Raw genomic sequence first — 18,290 nt, 5'->3', positions numbered from 1 at the left:
AAAACAGAGAGTTTTAAAATAAATGTTAAAAACTAGTCACTTCAGTAGGTGAACTATTAGTATTCAGGTGAACTATTCACATACTCAAACTATTTCATTCAATTTGCAAACCTCCCAGCCCCAGAGAGACAGACCTAAGATAAACCTGTCAGAAGAAATACAAAATGACAAGGAAAAGGAGAATCAAAACCTAGTCTAACAGCCTATTTTCCTTCCTGAATTACAAATAGCTATCTTCATTTTCTTAATACCAGAAGTTAGTGAGGTTCTACTTATATTTACTAGATTAAAGACAGATTAAAACAGAACAAAACATGCTTCCTTTACAACAGCCATACCATTTCCTACATGTGGAAGCTATTAATTATCATCATTTCCTTATTTTTATTTCTTTTTGGTTCATAAAAATAATAAAGAAAAAGAAAATTTAACTCTTCAGCCACTTTTGAAGACCTTACCAAGAGCTCGCCTGCTGACAATCATCCCATCCACAAGAGGGATGACCATGTTAAATTTTCCAGTGGCTCCTTGAATTTTTATCCGGAATAATCCCGTGTTTAAAGGATGGATGAAGATGACAGGAACTTCTTTTTCAAGAGTCGTAGATCTTAAGGAAAGAAAATTCTTTTTATCCCAGACACCCAAGACTTGAAGTCCCCCACATATGTAGCATAAGATTACTAAAGGGACTTGTTGTCTGGCAGTGGTCTGAGAAAAGCCAAGGGGTCAGTCTGCTCAGAATCTGCCTTCTGGGAGTCCATGTTGCTGCCCCCTATAACACCTGGTCCTAAAGGTCCATTACTGGGTCAGGCTTTCTAAGCCAACAGAAAGGAGCTGAAAAAATATATATACTTGGAAAACCACTAGGGACATGGAGTAGAAGGAGAGGCCAGAGAACTCTACTGCATGGAGTTAAGAATCTAGCAACCAGCTATGGGACTTTTACTTTAGTTCCTTTTCTTATAGGGAACACAAAAGTGTGGCTGGCCAGAGTACAGGGAATACCAGCATAGTCAAGGCTGGTAATACCAGAGCAGAAGCAGGAACACAGCTTAGTTAGGCCCATTACAGGAATCCCTGATATAATTTTTTTTCACGTGGGGGAAGGAGGTTGGGAGAGCCATGAATCTAAGCCAGTTTCAAGTGTCCTTCTCAGCTAAGGTGATAAATGACCACACTGTGGCAGGGCCAAAGCCCTTACAGCCTCTGGCCAGGCAGCAGATGCTAAAGTCAGCAACTGCCTCTATGGAGGGGTGAGTTATTCATTACACACCAGAGATAGGCCAACCCATCTAGAGGGAACTTATGTTATTTATGAGCTACCCGTTGGGGTCTTGCAACCCAGTGAGTGTTCTTTCTATATAGGTAAAGTGACTTTGGCCAAAGCAACAATGAATCAATCTTTCAAGGTATTTAAAAAAAAGAAAAATCAATCCCAGAGTAATTCTCTCCCCAAGGCAAATTATAAACTTTGCTAATCTACCAATAAAATATACATTTTACTGTCAAATTGTATTACAACTTTTGACCTAAAAACATAAAAACTTGAAAGGCTGAGGCAGGAGGACCGCTTGAGCCCAGGAATTGGAGATCAGCCTGGGCAACATGGTGAGACCTTGTCCTAAATTTATTTTTATTATTATTTTTTAAAATGAAAACAACAAAGACAGTAGAAGAGACTTTACCGTAAGTAAAGACTTTACTTACGGTAAAGTCTCTTCTAAACTAGTTCTAGAAAAGTCTACTCATGATGTAATAACCTACACTGGGCTAGCATCACTGACTCCACCTTAGCTGTAAACTCCAACCTGGCTTCCCCCTCCCTACCACAGCCCCTCTGAGTGCATAGCTGGGTCATGCTGCACTTAGAAGTGTTGAAGCACTGTTCCTAACACTTGTAACCACTGTAACCACATCCTGCTTGGCATACCTCCCCCCTGCTATTGTAAGAAAAAAGTTTCCCTTTGATCATTGTGTAGAAGGAGCCTGATGGCCCCCATTGTTGGTAATGGTATAAAAACCACCTGTGCCTGCAGCCCCTTCCTCTAACCTGCTTTTCTGCTTCTGTAAAATTCCACTTCAACTAGATTCCCCCTCCCCAACCTAAATCAAGGTATAAAAGATAATCAAGCCCCTTCCTCAGGGCCAAGAGAATTTTAAAGATTAGCTGTCACTTGGTCGCCGGCAAATCAATAAAGGACTCTTAATTTAGAACTCAGACGATGGCACATTCCTTCTAACTCGCTCAGTTACATCATTGAGTATTCCATACTCTCTTCTTTAGCAAGTTGGTGTCATAAAGAAAAAAGGACTGTTCCAGATTAAAAGAGACTGAAGGAATTAAAACCAGATACACAGTCCCGGAGTGAATTCTTTACCAATTGTAAAGAATCTTTTACTATGAATGAAGAAATTTGAATGTTGGCTATTAGATAATATCAAGAAAGTATTACTAACTTTATAATTGCAATGTTATAATGTTACGTTTAGCTATATGAAAAGTGTTCTTGTTTTTCAGATGCATACTGATATATTTGGAATGTTAAGATATCTGTAACTTGTTTTAAAACACCAAAGCATAGAAAACATGGAAGTTTTAGGAACGACCTGCCCTCTTCTAAAATTTTTTTTAAATGATAATGCTATTAAAATAAATCATTTTTACTGACTTCATTTCAACAACAATCATCTAACAACATTAGAATAAATTCATCTTATACGCAATTTGAACCAGCTCATATAACTAGAAGGAACTTAAAATATCAAATTTGAGGGTAGCTCTGTATGAGAAAGACGCAGGGCCAAAGCATTTGAGGTCAAAGGCCTGGATTCAGGTAGTTTCTCCTGCATTTACTGGATGTGTGATACTGAGGAATAACCTCCTTGAGCCTATTTTATCCTATCCCACTAGTAAAACAGGGAAAACAACTGTTGAACTCTTAAGAGTTATAAACCAAAAACAAGCAAGCAAACCTTGAAAACTACAAATCCTATACAAATACATTGTTACTATTCTTAGTATCAGATTATTCTCTTTTTAACCTTCTTGTATATGGGCAGGTAAAACAGAAATTTTAACCCAATTATAAAGTTAGTATTACATTTTACTTAGAAACACTTTTCCATTAAGTAGCTCATATGGTTTAGGATATTTTAACTGCTACTTTGCCACATTGTTTTGGCCAGTTTAACTCCATTATTTCAATCTAATATTGCTACCCTATTATAATACGGTCTTTATTAATATTTAATTGCCTCTACTCCATTTTTCTTTTTGCTCTAGATAAATGTAAAACAGCAATTAATTATACTATTAAAAATCTTGCTAAAGCACCCAATGTCACTAATTATCAGGGAAATGCAAATCAAAATCTTTTTTTTTTTTTTTTTTTTTGAGACAGAGTTTCGCTCTTGTTACCCAGGCTTGAGTGCAATGGCGCGATCTCGGCTCACCGCAACCTCCACCTCCTGGGTTCAGGCAATTCTCCTGCCTCAGCCTCCTGAGAAGCTGGGATTATAGGTACGCGCTACCATGCCCAGCTAATTTTTTGTATTTTTAGTAGAGACGGGGTTTCACGATGTTGACCAGGATGGTCTCGATCTCCTGACCTCGTGATCCACCCGCCTTGGCCTCCCAAAGGGCTGGGATTATAGGCATGAGCCACCGCGCCCGGCGCAAGTCAAAATCTTGATGAGATAGCACTCATTCCAGGTAGGATGGCCATTTTCAAAAAAAAACCAAAAGAAAACAAGTGTTGGCAAGAAAGTGGAGAAAAGGGAATCCCTTTCTATGCTGTTGGTGGAAATATAAACTGGTGCAGCCACTGTGGAAAACAGTATCGTTCCTCAAAAAATTAAAAACAGAATGTCCATACGATCCAGCAATCCCACTTCAGGGTATATATCCAGAGCAACTAAAGCCAGGATCTCAAAGAGATAGCAGCACTGGCATTTTCACTGCAGCATTATTCACAACAGCTAAGCCATGGAAGCAACCTAAATATCCATCAATGGACGAAGAGATATGGAAAATGTGGTGTACACATACAATGAAATATTATTCAGTCTTAAAATGGAAATCCTGCCATTTGTGACAACATGGATGAGTCTAAAGTACCTTATGCTAAGTTTAAGGCAGGCACAAAAAGACAAATTTCATGTGATATCACTTATATGATGAATCTAAAATAGAGAAGCTGAGAGTAGAATGCTAGCTGTCATGAACTGGAAGGAGGGGAAAATGAGGAGGTATTAGCCAAACGATATAAAGTTTCAGTTATGCAAGATAAGTTCTAGAGAGCAACAGTACAGTATAGTGGCTACAGCTAATAATACAGTATTGTGTACTTACAAATTTGCTAAGAGGGTAGATCTTATGTTAAGTGTTCTTATCACAAAGCAATAATGAATGAAGTGGGCAGGAGGAAACTTTGGAGATGATAGACACGTTCATGGAATAGATTGTTGTGACGGTTTCATGGATATATACTTATCTCAAAACCCATCAAGTTGTATACATTAAATATGTATAGCTTTTAACATGTCGATCAGTCATACGTAAATAAAGTGGCTTTAAAAAAATCCATGCTATAATAATTTGATAACTTTGTACATTACATACAAACTTCTTTCTTTGATCATTTTTCTCTACTTTTATTTCTAATTGTCTACAACTCTTTCATAATTATTTATTAAGCTACAATCAATATATTAAAAAAAAAAAAAAAAGACATGCTGATGAACTTCAAGCAAATAAGAGTGTACCTCAGTGAAGTGCTACTATTTGCAGTAGTTTCCACACCAGTACTGATCTCTGTCATCAGCTCTGAGAGGGGAAAGTTTTCTGGAAGAAAATGACAGCATTACAATTACTATCTCCCCCATTTTCCCAAACAGATAATAGGAAACCTAATTTTCTAATCTCTTTATGTAAATGAGTGGCAAATATATGGACTGTGCTGTCCTGAAATATCATCTTAATTAGTCTCTACAAATTAAAAAATTCTCCTTCAAGACATGTTTTAGCTAATTTCATTTAAAGCAAAGAGTTTTTAGAAAAATATGTTTTGTGGTCTTTGAGGGCTTGGTTGAAAAGTAACTATCACTCTTTCCCACAAACTCTGGGCTGTATGGGATTCTACACAAATTATACATTTCTAATGCTCTAACGTTGCCTACGTAAAAATCATAAAAAACTTACCCAGAGCGTAATTCTTAAGGACAAATTAAGCTTTATACTAAAACACGGCAATAGGTGAAGAGAGGGTAAGTGAAGTGCTTGACTTGCCCTTCCCCTTTCCAAAGGTCCTGGGATGACTGAGACCAAGTGGCAACAAACCACTGATTTTGATTTATATCTATTAGTCTCATCAAATCTTCACAACTATGAAAAAAGTACCAGGATTTAACAGAGGAGTAATCTAAGGCTTAAAGAAACTGACTGGTGGAGCTGGAGTGCAAACCCAGGCTTGCTGAACTCCAGGACTAGCTCCTGGCCACCACACCATGCTTATGTGCCCATTCCTGTAGACATTTAACAAGTCATTGTCATTTTATTTATGGACAGAGTCCTCATACAGTACCTATATCATCATAGCGCTCCACCCAGACTACAGAAACTCTTGTCTCAGGTCCAAGGGGAGGAACAGGGCGACCCTGAGGCAGCTTCCGCAATCTGGAACTGGGACTGAGCTGTATGGAAAGGAAGACGGAAAGCAGGAAAAAATAACAACAACAAAAACAACAAAACTGGCTTAATAAAACTACCCAGTCATTCATTTATCAAGATGCTCAGTGATATGAGTATCAGGTCATGGAAAAATCACTTTAGGAAAAAGTGTACACATTTGCAACAAAGCTCTTCTTTGGCTCCTGTTCATCAGTCTTAACCTAGGACAAGAAAATGAAGGCTTAAAATTGTCAAAGGAAAAAAATGAAAGGAATATTGAATAATTATAATTTGCATTAATAAAAACAGAATTTACACACAGTATCTTAATGAGGGCTTAAAGGATCTAAGTCTGTCTCTACTAGGGCCAGAGAGCAGTATGCTTCCCCATTACAGCAACATCACTACTTGCCTGGGGATCCTAATCTCTAAAATGTCCCTTCAGCAAGTTATTCCTAGTTCCCAGACTAAATGTCTCCTGCTGCAATCTATGCCTAATTCCTTTTTCTCGTCAGTAGAAAGAAAAATAGAGTTGTTTGGGCCTTCGCTATCATGCAGTGTGCTTCTGGCTTCCCGCCACCCTACATCAACTCAAAGTTTCACTGCAAGGCTAACAGGACTATGTGGCTCTTCTTTAGCAAACTGGAACTCTGAGCTGCACCTCTTTAGAGGCATGTAGCAGAGCAAAGTTTATGCTAAAGTCCTAATCAAAGCTCATGTGTACAGAGGGGAGAATCTCATACTTTAGGTGAATTTTAAAATTAAAACTGCTTTATCAGCACAGAAGTAAACATGTCTTTACCAGATGACCAGACTCCATGCCAAGTCCCCAGATGCTTTTATCTACTCTGACAGTCACAGAAAATGGCAGGAGCAAGAGATTTCTTCCAAACTAGTGACAGACGTTGGGCCACATTCACAGCCTACTTTCTTAGCATCAAGACTCCTAATCAGCTTTGACTCTCTGACTTCTTCCATCTCTGACCTCTAACCCTAGATTTAAAGAGCTCCTGTGATTAGGTCAGGTCTACCTGGAAAATCTCCCTTTTGATTAAGTCAAAATGACCTAATTAAACCCACAAAATTCCTTTGCCAAATGCTGTACCATAATCATGGATATCTTATCATAGTCACAGGAGAGGACATTATACACAGGCAAAGGTCACAGGGAATTATCTTAAAATTTTACCCAACACCCTGACTTTTTTCCTACAATCTTGTTAAACTCACCTCAATAGTTCTAGTGGATTTGAAAAAAAAAGATTCCTAAGGTTTTCTACTTACATGATCATGTCATCTGCAAATACATACAGTTTTACTTCTTTGTTTCTAATCTTTATGTACTGCAGCTCATTTTGTCTTATTTCTCCGTGTAGGCCCTCCTCTACCATGCTGAATGGAAGTGGTGAAAATACACATCCTTGCCTTGTCCTCCATCTCGAAGAAATGCATTCAAGAATAATGTATAATGTGTAAGTATAATCCTTAGCTGTAGGTTTTTAGTAGATGCTCTGTATCCACTTGAGAAAGTTCTATTCATAGTTGGCTGAGAACTTTTCTCATAAACGAGTATTAAATTTTTATCAACTGCTTTTTCCCCAATCTATTGAGATAACCATATAATTTTGCTTTTTTTTCTTTTTTAGTTTGTTAGTGTCTGCAAACTATAGTATAAGTGAGAAATAAAAACACGGTGCTTAACCTGGGTTCTGAGGAATAACTATGCCATCATTCAGAAAATGAGTATAAAGGCAGCTAATCACTGAATACTGGATCTGTCCACAAACAAGTCTCAAATAAAAAAAAAAATTTAAGTATTAGATTTAGCTAAAATCTTGCATTGCCATGCAATACTGACTGATCATCTCTAAATTGTATTCTGTAAAAACCTTTTAAAAACTCCTAATTTTCAAATCAGTCTACTCCAGGGACTATTACACCACCTGGCATTTTTTCCTAAATCAATTTTAAAGGTAAAAACTTCCCTGTATTCTCTTTGAAGCATATACTTACATTCAAAATAATTTTCACTGTGGAAGAAAGCCAACCTAAAATCCTGCACAATGGAGGAACATCTTTAATCAAGCTGACACTTCCATCTTTGTTATGATTTGTTCTAAGTCAATCTTCCTACACTTCTGACCTGATCCTGTACTTCTGCTATCACTTATGGGTATCGCTTTTCAGTAAAGATGAAGAGATAACATGAGGGTAAAACACAGATAAAGAAGTAACATAGGCTGATAAGGTCAGAAAAAAGATAAAAGCAAAAAACTCTTCTTGTAGTAGGAGTTGTGTTCCTCAGAATATTTATCCACATACTGAGTTACTCTCCAAAATGTTCCTATTTTTATATGCTCAGACTTGTTTAAGATGAACATTATAATATTAAAGACAAAAAACCCCACATAGTTACTACAGTAACTTTAGCGGATATTCAGAAACAAAATTTAAACCTAGGCTTAAAAAGGAACAGGTGAGAGAGATGGGACCAGAATGGTGAAATCAAAAGAAACTACAAAGGCTGTCTCACAATGAACTATTTGTTGCAGGCTGAAAAAGAGAAAATTGTGAGAATTTTATTTTAAAAAATTACATTACTAAGGAATCAGTACTCTAATATAATTACTCTCTGGGTTAAAGTTAAAAGCTTTTCAGGCAAGATTCTATAATTACCCCCATTCCACTACAAAATTTTGGAGACATATCAACAAAGTAACTTACCCTCTGTGAGGAATTAAGATTGTCTGTATGATTGGGGAAAAGCTCAAGTGTCAGGGATGGCTGTTTCAGAATTCCTGGCATAAGATCCATATTTGAATCACTATCTTGGTCTGAGATGTTACTTTCCAATGAATCAGCTACAGGGTAAATGAAAAAAGCAACTATAATACATACCACTTATTTGGAGCAAGAGTGTTAAAACTATGCTCACCAGTCTCACTGAAGTCACTTAAAGCACTGCTTCTAGAGCAAGAGCTGATGAACTTCAGTATTAAGTATTTTAGGCTTTGCTGGCCATACAGATCTCTTGCATATTCTTCTTTGTATTTTATTTGTAACCTTTTAAGAATGTAAAATCCATTCTTGGCTGCATTTGGCTTGTGCCACTGTAGTTTGCCAGCTCCTGCTCTACAGATAACTAAAATAAGACTAGAAAATATTTGACTTTTTAGATGTAGAATGTAATAAATGCCATTATTACTCTCTGAATTATTTTGATTACACATTCAATCATGTAGCATTGTGCCAAATAGGCACTGAGACATCCAGAAGCTACAGCAGACCTAGTCTCTGTGATTAAGAGCAATCTGGTTGGAGATAAGCACACAGGAAGTTATCCTCTACCCCATCCAATAAAATAAAATAAAATAAAATAAAAAACACCAAACCCCAAGTATCAGAAATAGGAGGAAGTTGAGCTGGAGCTGGAGTGGGCACAGTTGGCACAGGGGATGTTTCACAACAGAAGACAAAGACCCAACTGCAGGAGCTACAGTGAAAGGACAAGGCTCTAGCTCTGGGAGGACTTGTCTGGTACTAACAGGCTAGGCCAGAGAAACCAGGCAGGAATGTCCTCAAAGAGGACGGACAGGTTCTGGCTTCTGGAATTATAGTAGTAAACCAAAACCTTGACAGGAAGCCCAATAGCTGCTATAATACAAATCTAAACCATGGAAGGTCCAACCTTCCAGGGATACAACTGGCCCCAGAGAATAAGACAGGGAGGAGCCTAGAGTGAGAAATCAAGGATCAAAGTACAAAGGTTAGGAAGCTACCAAGGTAGGGCACAACAAAAGTCATTAGTCTGGAGATGAGACTGTGAAATCCTGATGTATAGTATTCCATCCTACAAATGATCTCAAAGAAGCAGCTGAAGTTTTCTACCTACTGCCTTACCACCTACTTGGTCAGACATGAAGAAACAGGCTTAATTTGCAAAAAGCAAAGGTTCTGGGCAAAACAAAACTGTGAGTTCAGACTAAGAAGTAATAATCACTCCCAATCCTTAAAGAGCAAATTCTTGACTACCAACTTTTCTAGACTACTTAAAAGTTTCTCTTGCTCAGTGTTAGAAGAATGGCCAGATGATATCATGAGATCCTTCTAAGTTGTAGGATTCTATGTGGTTCCATGCAAAGGCTGTCATATGGAAATAGAGTAGGTGAGGGATCGCTCGTAATTGGAGAAAGAAATGAACTGGAAAATAAGCCCATGTATTGATTAAACTAATTAGATTAAAGAAAGCAAAATATGGGTTGAAGTGGGATTCCTTCACTATTTAAAGATTATTAGAGGGTCAGTTTGCTTGTCTTTAACTACTTTCCGTAAGAAACTTAAGAGAAGATATCTTGTACTTCTGCGTAATCTGTTATAATGCCTTAGAAGCTAGAGAATGCCTCAGATCACTTCAAAATCTCTTCCAATGCAGTAATATCCCACAACCCAGGAATATAAAAATAGATCATAAAATAGGACCATGCAGAAAATGCTCTTACTTAAGGACTCCACAGGAGAAGGAACCACAAAAGCTATTTCCGTAAGGGCATCAGCATAATACAGCACCTTCTTCTGTCCATTGAAAATGCTAGCTCCAATATCTTCAGAGGAAATCACTTCTTCTAGGAAAAAGAAACACTACATCACTGCTTCAAAAAGTAGAAAAAAACCAGTATCATCTTGCTACATGAAATGTTAACTGGCTAATAAAGTGATAAATAAAACATATGTTTCCAACAAGAACCAATTAGTGTGAAAGAAAATATAATGCTTATTAAATGTCTTTATTTTTAAATAAAAAAAATCTGAATTTCATAATTTCTGAAACAACTATATATCAGACCATTTCTGATTAGCAGGGCTTTTAATTTATGAAGCAGATTAAGGGAGCAGTCCTTTGGATCAGGTAGATAAATAATCAAAAGGAAGACCAGCCGAGTCCCTCAGAAGGAAGCTGGGCCAGAGAGGCAAGCAGGCAGAGGCAGAGAGAGAGAAGAAAGAAGAAAGAATAAAAAAGAAGAAAGAAGCAGCAGCAGCAGAAGTAGCAGGAGGGAGGGGAAGGGGAAGGGAAGGGAGAGAGAGGGAGAATGCGCATGTGTATGTTGTTTCTGGACTCTTGCTTTCAAGACATTTGTATCCCTGGTCTCTCTCTATGGCTCCTCATATTGGCCTATGCTCCACCTTCCTCAATGGTCAGTGACATTGTATAAAACCGTACAGGCAGTTTTGGTAATAGTATCTGCTCTAAGCTAGGAACACTGAATAAACAAAAGAAATGCTCATGACAGCTATATAGTTCTCAATTAAAATGAACTGTGTCCTACCAGTAATACATAAAAGACCAATAATCTGACCAATATTGGGCAGGGAAATCAGCCAGTACTTCTCAGGAAATAAAAATATGATAAGATATGCTCAACCATTATTAAAAATAAAAAATTTCTCACCTAAAAAATGAAGATACTTAATGCTGGTGAAGGTATGGCAAATAGAAAGCTTAAACCAGAGGTTAGCAACCTTTTTCTGTAAAGGACCATACGGTTAATGTTTTAGGCATAGTAGGAAGGTCTTTGCCACAACTACTCAATTCTGCCATTGTAGCGTGAAAGCTGTCATAGACAATGTATAAAATGGAGTGTGATCAAGTTCCAGTAAAACTTTATTTACAAAAACAGGAATGAGCTTTAGTTTTCTGACTCCTAGTGTGGACTCCAGGCAGGCACTTTGTGTCTGCTGTAGCAGATGCTGTTGTTACTATCCCAACAGCCACTCTATCCACCCCTATTCTGCAGCAGGCAAAATGTGCAAGTGGTACTGATCCGATACTAGTTCTATCCTGCCTGTATCTCTCCACCAGAGTCATTCTATCCTTCTTGTCATAAGGACAGGCTTGGGATAGTCCAATTGCTATGTAGTTCTGGATTTGGGGAGTAGGGGGTTCTGAGATCTAGCTCATCTCTCCTCTTCAGGCTGCTGTGGTATGTGAATGTAAAGACTGCAATTGCCTTTCTGCACTATTAGAGAAGCCAAGCTGGGGAAAAGTCAAAATACAGAGAGCAAAGCTAAAGGAAAACTGAAAGAAAGAAAACAGGAATGCTGATCAAATGACACCAAAAACTTAACTAACCTCTGGAATTTTTAGTTACATGGGCAATAAACAACCTTCAAAATCTAAGGCAGTTTGGGTCACGTTTTCTGATACTTGCAACCATAAGTATCCAATTGACATACTTATCAAAATGAAAAATGTGCACTGGACATAGGCATTAACCACTTTAGAGAAGTAATATTAATTTTCCAGTGACCTCAGGAACCCAGGAACAGAAAGCATTAGCCAGGTGGGGCAAAGGTCTTAAGTTTAAATTTATACTTGCTCTGGTATGTGTTATTCTGATTACAGTTTCTCAGAATGGGCAACAATTCTCAGAGATGATTAGCTGTTTACCACAGTTTTTGGTATAATATCCCAAGAACATAACCTTTAAATGTGACTCTTTTGACAGCCACAGTTGATAAAACACACTGGTTAATAGAAAACTACTTATTAGACAAAACGTGCTTGTTAGGAAGCTGCATTGTTTTGTATGAACGACCTATATTTATCGCAGCATTTGTACAGAAAATTGAATCTTACTCATATTATAAAAAAGGAAATTATCAGCATGGTAATAAGCCAGTCATTTTGTGTTAATTAACTCTATCATTACGTATATATATGTATCTTTCATATACACTGAAAATGTCTAGAAGAATATATAAACTATTATTAAGTTACCCTGTCAGAACTGGGATTAGGGTAAGGATCATTTTCCTTTATATACTTCTGTTTGGTTTTTTGTTTTTTAGAGACAGGGAGTTGCTCCGTCACCCAGGGTGGAATGTGGTGGCATGATCATAGCTCCAGCTCCTGGCCCCAAGTGATCTTCCCACCTCAGCTTCCTGAGCAGGCAGGACTACAAGTGCATGCCCCTCAAGACTAGCAAATGTTTCCACTTTTTGCAGAGATGGTGTCTCGCTATATTGCCCAGGCTGCTCTTGAACTCCCAGCCTCAGCTGATCCTCCCACCTTGGCTTTACAAAGACAGGCATGAGCCACTGTACCCAGGCTGGTTTTGTGTTTTTAACAAGACTATAAATCATAGAAAAGGGGGGAAATAATCAAGACTAACAAAACAAGAAACAACTGACATATGAAACATTGTGAGTTTTACCTTGTTGAGATCCTTCACCATCATCACAACAATTAATAGACCAACTGGTGGAAACATGCCCAGTCCAACCAGGGTGTCTGCCCACATCAACTGACCAGCCAAGGGAAAGCAAAAATTCTAGGAAATGGGGCTGAACAGTTCTGGAAGATTCCACATTCTTTAAAATCTGAAATACATACCAATCATCAGCTATAATGAAGGAAACAAAAGAACATATCAAAATAAATCTTCATAAAAATTGGTTAGCCTTTGAAGCTTCTGACAAATCATGTCCAAGCTCAGAATAAACTTAAGGATATATCGCTATAGAGAAAAATGCATTATCCTGATTTAGACAGATTTGGATTGGCTGAGACTTGGGCAAGTTTTTTAACCCCACTGCCTCAGTTTCTTAATTCATAAAGTAGAGATAATAATAATTGTTGTGAAGTAATGCAAGTAAAGCTCTGAGCTCTCTTCCTGGCAAAACAATTACTGAACCAGGCATCTTTACTCACAGACACTGTGTCCCTGCCTTCACAGAGTTTACCGTCTGGTTAGTGAAAAATATTACACAGGTATGCAATTATTTAACTACAGATCTTGACAAATGCTACAAAACCTACTAAAATTCAATAAACATTATGTGTAATTAATAAATGGGTATGAAAATATCCTTTTCTTAGGCCAAAGAAGAGAATTCCAGGAAAAATGGAGTGACCAGAAAGTTCTCTCCTCTTTACTAAGCACTAAATGTAATGTGTGGGCTTTCAACAGGCCTCACAAAGAGTCCCTCATTCTAAAACAGTGATTCTCACGTGGACATCCAACACTTGGAGACATTTTTGGTTGTCATAACTGGTAAGGCACACTACAAGTATCTTGTGGTAGAGGCCAAAGACGCTGCTAAATGTTCTAAAATACACGGGACAGTCCCCATAACAAAGAACTTATCCGGCCCAAGATGGCAATAGTGCTGCTCTTGAAAAAATTCACTTCTAAAGGAAGGAAAACAAGGAATTCCTTTCCAAATTAAAAATGAAAGGGGGAGGGTGGCGAGCAGGGTATATCAAAATCATCTGGGAAATCTCCTAAAAATAAGGTTCTCTTCGCCTGCTCTAGACCTTCTACACTAAAATCAGTGAAGGCAGAATCCTGGAATCACTATTTCTAAAAATTCCTCCAAATGACTGTGATACAACCAGTCCACAGATCACTGATGTCACTCACACAATGCTAATCTATGCCAAGATCCTACAGAGGCCTGTGAAAGTCAAAATATAGGAAGTTACATCCATTGCATCTAAACCCACTGCAAGTCATTGAAAGGTCATTACCTCTTAAACACAAAACCAGTCTTTAGATGTGAACCTATTTAGTTTACCCATATCCCTTCATATTCTTATGAGTGCCAAGAAACTGACTTAACCACTTCTAGTTTTTGCAATTCAAATTTTCATCTAGAAGTAAAACTTTTAAATAAACAATTTCTGAAAATTTAGTCAAGAAGCAATAAGTGAATCAAACGTAACCTGCATGCCATTTGCTGGCAGCCAGAAATTAATATTAATCTACCCTGTGGCTAGGGAAGGCAGGTCTGAGACATTCCAAAGGAGGTCTCAGGAAATCTTCCTTGATTCCTAGTCACCCTCAGCTTCTAAAAACCTAAGGAAACCGAACTGGGTTAGGAAGTGCCTCAAGGGTTTATGTTTTCTTCTTGTACAGGTAGGAGAAAAGTGGCTTCATTATTCTCATACAAACAATGCACTGACTTCCTTCAAAACAGATCCCCAATCTCTATAATTAATCCAGTTTTACTGAGGTTTTTGTAAAACACTTGAGCCCATGGGTCTCATCTCTGGCTACCACCAGTCGACGTTCTCTTAAGCTCCAAGCATATTATATCCCACAATGAATTTCATGAAAATGTAATACTCTCTTTACCCTGATTATTACTTTGTCAGTGACAATCTGCTTCTGCCTCTTTACCTAGAGTTAATGTATACCTTAAACACCAGCTTATAATGTCTTTTCCTCCAGGCCACCTTCTTAAAATCAGATGAGGTTTTCCTGCTATGGCTCCTATAACATGCTTTAATGACCCTATTAGCACCCTTTACTATGGCTGGTTGCTTATTTAATCATCTGTCTTCCCCTCTATACAGTAGTTTTAGGGGGCCAGAAATCTTATAGATTTTGCTCACTACTATAACCCTGGTACCTAACAACAGACACTTATTAACTTTATTGACTCAGTAACATAAAATGAAAATAACTTTCTGATAAATCAATGTTCTTTTCTAGGAGCTCACAAATCATTTGAAACAGTGCTTCTTATAGTGTAAACATTTGGAAACTTTGATAAATTTCTTTACGTATGCTAATTTGATTAGCTGATGGTCTTACAATGACTACAGTAAAATTCCAAGATCAAATGTGAAGTGCCCTTCACATTTGAATACTACATTTTACAAGTCTTCCTTTGGCTCTTTCCTATTTACAGTTGGTAACTGCCTGCCTATTCCATATTTCAATTATTCCTTTCCAAAAACACTTCAAGTCTCCTGCCATTTTGCTCTCAGTTTTCCATTCTCACCGATCTTACACTTTTCTTGGTCCTTCTCCTAGTCACTCTGTTACACATATCCATGTATGTTTTACTTAGTCCTTCGGTTTTTGTTTTGATTTTTTTCTTTTTGAAATAAAATCTCATTTCTTCACCCAGGCTAGAGTACAATGGCACGATCTTGGCTCAATGCAACTTCCATTTCCTGGGTTCAAGCAATTCTCCTGCCTCAGCCTCCCAAGTAGCTGGGACTACAGGCACCTGTCACCACTTCCAGCTAATTTTTGCATTTTTAGTAGAGACAGGGTTCCACCATGTTGCCAGGCTGTTCTCAAACTCCTAACTTCAAGTGATCCCCCTGCCTTGGCCTCCCAAAGTGCTGGGATTACAAGTGGGGGCTACTGCGCCTGGCCAGTCCTTCTGTTTTTATCCTTTATTTCAGGTGTTATTTCCTCCATTGCACACTGCATTCCTCAACTGAAATGATTTGCCTGTGAAATTACTAGGAAGCTGAGCTGCTTCTCAAAAGGGAAACTATTGCTCCCTTCTGTATCCTGGTATGCAGAGCCACAGGGAAGATGTTCAATAAATATTTGTTGCTGTTGTTTTGTTCTTTTGAGCCTTACTTTAACTTTCTTATGACTAACCTTCTTTATTTCAGTTTCTTTTGTCTTATAAATCGAATTCCTTAAGGGGAAGAAAGACATGATAAAGCTCCTATCTAAATCACATTCCTTAAGGGCCAAAAGACTCAGGACTCCTAACATGGTTTTGATTAATTCTGTTTTCAAACTGGTTCGTGACAACTCTTTGGGCATTGAGAACAAAATACTTCTTAACAATGACAAGTGCATACCATGTAAAATTTTGTATACGAGAATGAAACTTTTTAAGAAATGTGAGTCTCCTTCAAATTATCACGCCCATAAAGGCACTGAAATTTGATAGCAGTCATATCTCACTCCTGCTTAAGCTAAGTAATCATTTCGAAGCTGCCTGCTAATATGGACTCCAGATTGAGTGTTGCCACAAATAGTTCATAAACTAATCTAATAGTGCTTGACATCATAGCTCATACCCTACAGTTCAATATTTTTTATCCACTCACTAATCAATGTTATTTCTGTAAACCAATGAGAATTCCTAAAAAACAACTTTTGTTCTGCTCTACTGACTCATTCTTTTTATTTTTAAACACTTGAGCCTCTCCTTTGTTCTTGGAAGCACTCTCCAGCATTTCCCAGGCTGCAGTCCTCAATGTTGGCTCAAATAAACTCTCCATATTAATTTTGCCTCATTTATTTTCTTTAGATGTATAAATTTACAGCACAAAAAATTACCAAAAAATAATTCCATAACTCTTACCTCTTGGTTCGTTTTCTGACCTGGCTTCATATAGAAAATAAAAACTGTGTCAAAAGGACGACATGGCAAGAGATCCAGATACCCAATGTCATCAAAAAATCCAGGTATCGTGGAATCAAGTGCAATAAGGTGAGGAGGTAGACGACTATTCGGAGGTTCCTGCCACCAAAAGTAGAAAGGAGCAATTACTACCTATTTTCACTGTTATAATTATAAAAACAGTACTTGCTCATGGTTTAATAAAAATTAAATTTAAAAATATAGAATGATAGGAATAAACACAACCATAATCTTCAAGAAATTATTTAACATATTTCCTTTTAGTTCTTTTATTTGCCTTTTTTAAAATTAAAGACAACTGAGATTATATTGTATATATAAATTTGAATCCTGTTTTCTCTACAATATTGTGCTCTCCAGAACTTACTTTTTTTTTTTTTTTTGAGATGGAGTTTCAGTCTTGTTACCCAGGCTGGAGTGCAATGGCATGATCTCGGCTCACCGCAACCTCCGCCTCCTGGGTTCAGGCAATTCTCCTGCCTCAGCCTCCTGAGTAACTGGGATTACAGGCACGCGCCACCATGCCCAGCTAATTTTTTGTATTTTCAGTAGAGACAGGGTTTCACCATGTTGACCAGGATGGTCTTGATCTTTTGACCTCGTGATCCACCCGCCTCGGCCTCCCAAAGTGCTGGGATTACAGGCTTGAGCCACCGCGCCCGGCCCCAGAACTTACTTTTAATATACCTTTTTTCTCATTCATTACTGGTGGAACGTGAAATGGGTATAGCTACTTTGGAAGACAGTTTGGCCGTTTCTTACAAAGCCAAACATAGGCTTACCATGCAATGCAGTAACTGCACATCTTGGTATTTCCCCACATACATCAACACAAAAGCATGCACACAAATGTTTATAGCAGTTTTATTTATAATAACCAAAATGTAGAAGCAACCAAGATGTTTTTCAATAGGTGAATGGATAAATCAACTGTGGTACATCCATACAATGGAGTACTATTCAGCAATAAGAAGAAATAAACCATTGAGTCAAAAAGACATATGAAGGAACCTTAAATGCGTATTGATAAAAGTGAAAAAAGCCAGTGTGACAAGACTACATACTGTATGATTCCAAATATATGACATTCTGAAAAAGGTACAACTATAGAGAAACAGTACAAAGACCAGTGGTTGATACGGGTTGAGTCGGGGAGTGAGGAAGGAGGAATGAAGAGGTGGAGTAAGTGGATTTTTAGGGCAGTAAAACTATTTGTATAACACTGTAATGATGAACACATGTCATTACACACTTGTCAAACCCCAGAGACCTGTACAGCACAGAGTGAACCCTATTGTAAATCACCAACCTCAGTGTGCAATGCACCAACATAGGTTCATCAATCATAACAAATACATCTCATCAATGCAAGATGCTGGTAACAGGGGAAACTGGGCTGTGGGGAAGGTGTATGACAGCTCTACCCTTTCTGCCAATTGTT

At 37.9% G+C, this 18,290-nt stretch overlaps 1 protein-coding gene across 13 annotated transcripts in view; it reads right to left on the bottom strand.

The window, feature by feature from the left end:
- The window catches only part of RALGAPB (Ral GTPase activating protein non-catalytic subunit beta), a 97,978-nt gene that overhangs the window by 4,090 nt on the left and 75,598 nt on the right, over positions 1-18,290 (bottom strand). For 10 of the 13 annotated variants that reach the window (XR_012519353.1, XM_074406521.1, XM_039479486.2 and 7 more), the window contains 7 exons: positions 16,790-16,948; positions 12,880-13,045; positions 10,168-10,290; positions 8,393-8,529; positions 5,583-5,691; positions 4,765-4,843; positions 459-607 (listed from right to left, as the gene is read on the bottom strand). Coding sequence is in view for 12 of the 13 variants with exons in the window: in XM_074406521.1 (XP_074262622.1) it covers positions 459-607; positions 4,765-4,843; positions 5,583-5,691; positions 8,393-8,529; positions 10,168-10,290; positions 12,880-13,045; positions 16,790-16,948 (922 nt within the window). In the remaining variant the exon portion in view is untranslated. The remainder of the gene's footprint in view (positions 1-458; positions 608-4,764; positions 4,844-5,582; positions 5,692-8,392; positions 8,530-10,167; positions 10,291-12,879; positions 13,046-16,789; positions 16,949-18,290) is intronic. The other 3 variants (XM_039479485.2, XM_074406525.1, XM_074406517.1) reach the window with 1 other exon arrangement.

This window comes from Saimiri boliviensis, chromosome 9 (genome assembly GCF_048565385.1).
Source record: "Saimiri boliviensis isolate mSaiBol1 chromosome 9, mSaiBol1.pri, whole genome shotgun sequence".
Taxonomy (NCBI): Eukaryota; Metazoa; Chordata; class Mammalia; order Primates; family Cebidae; genus Saimiri; species Saimiri boliviensis.
The sequence above is the reverse complement of the archived record's forward strand: the minus strand, read 5'-3'. Positions and strand labels throughout refer to the sequence as shown.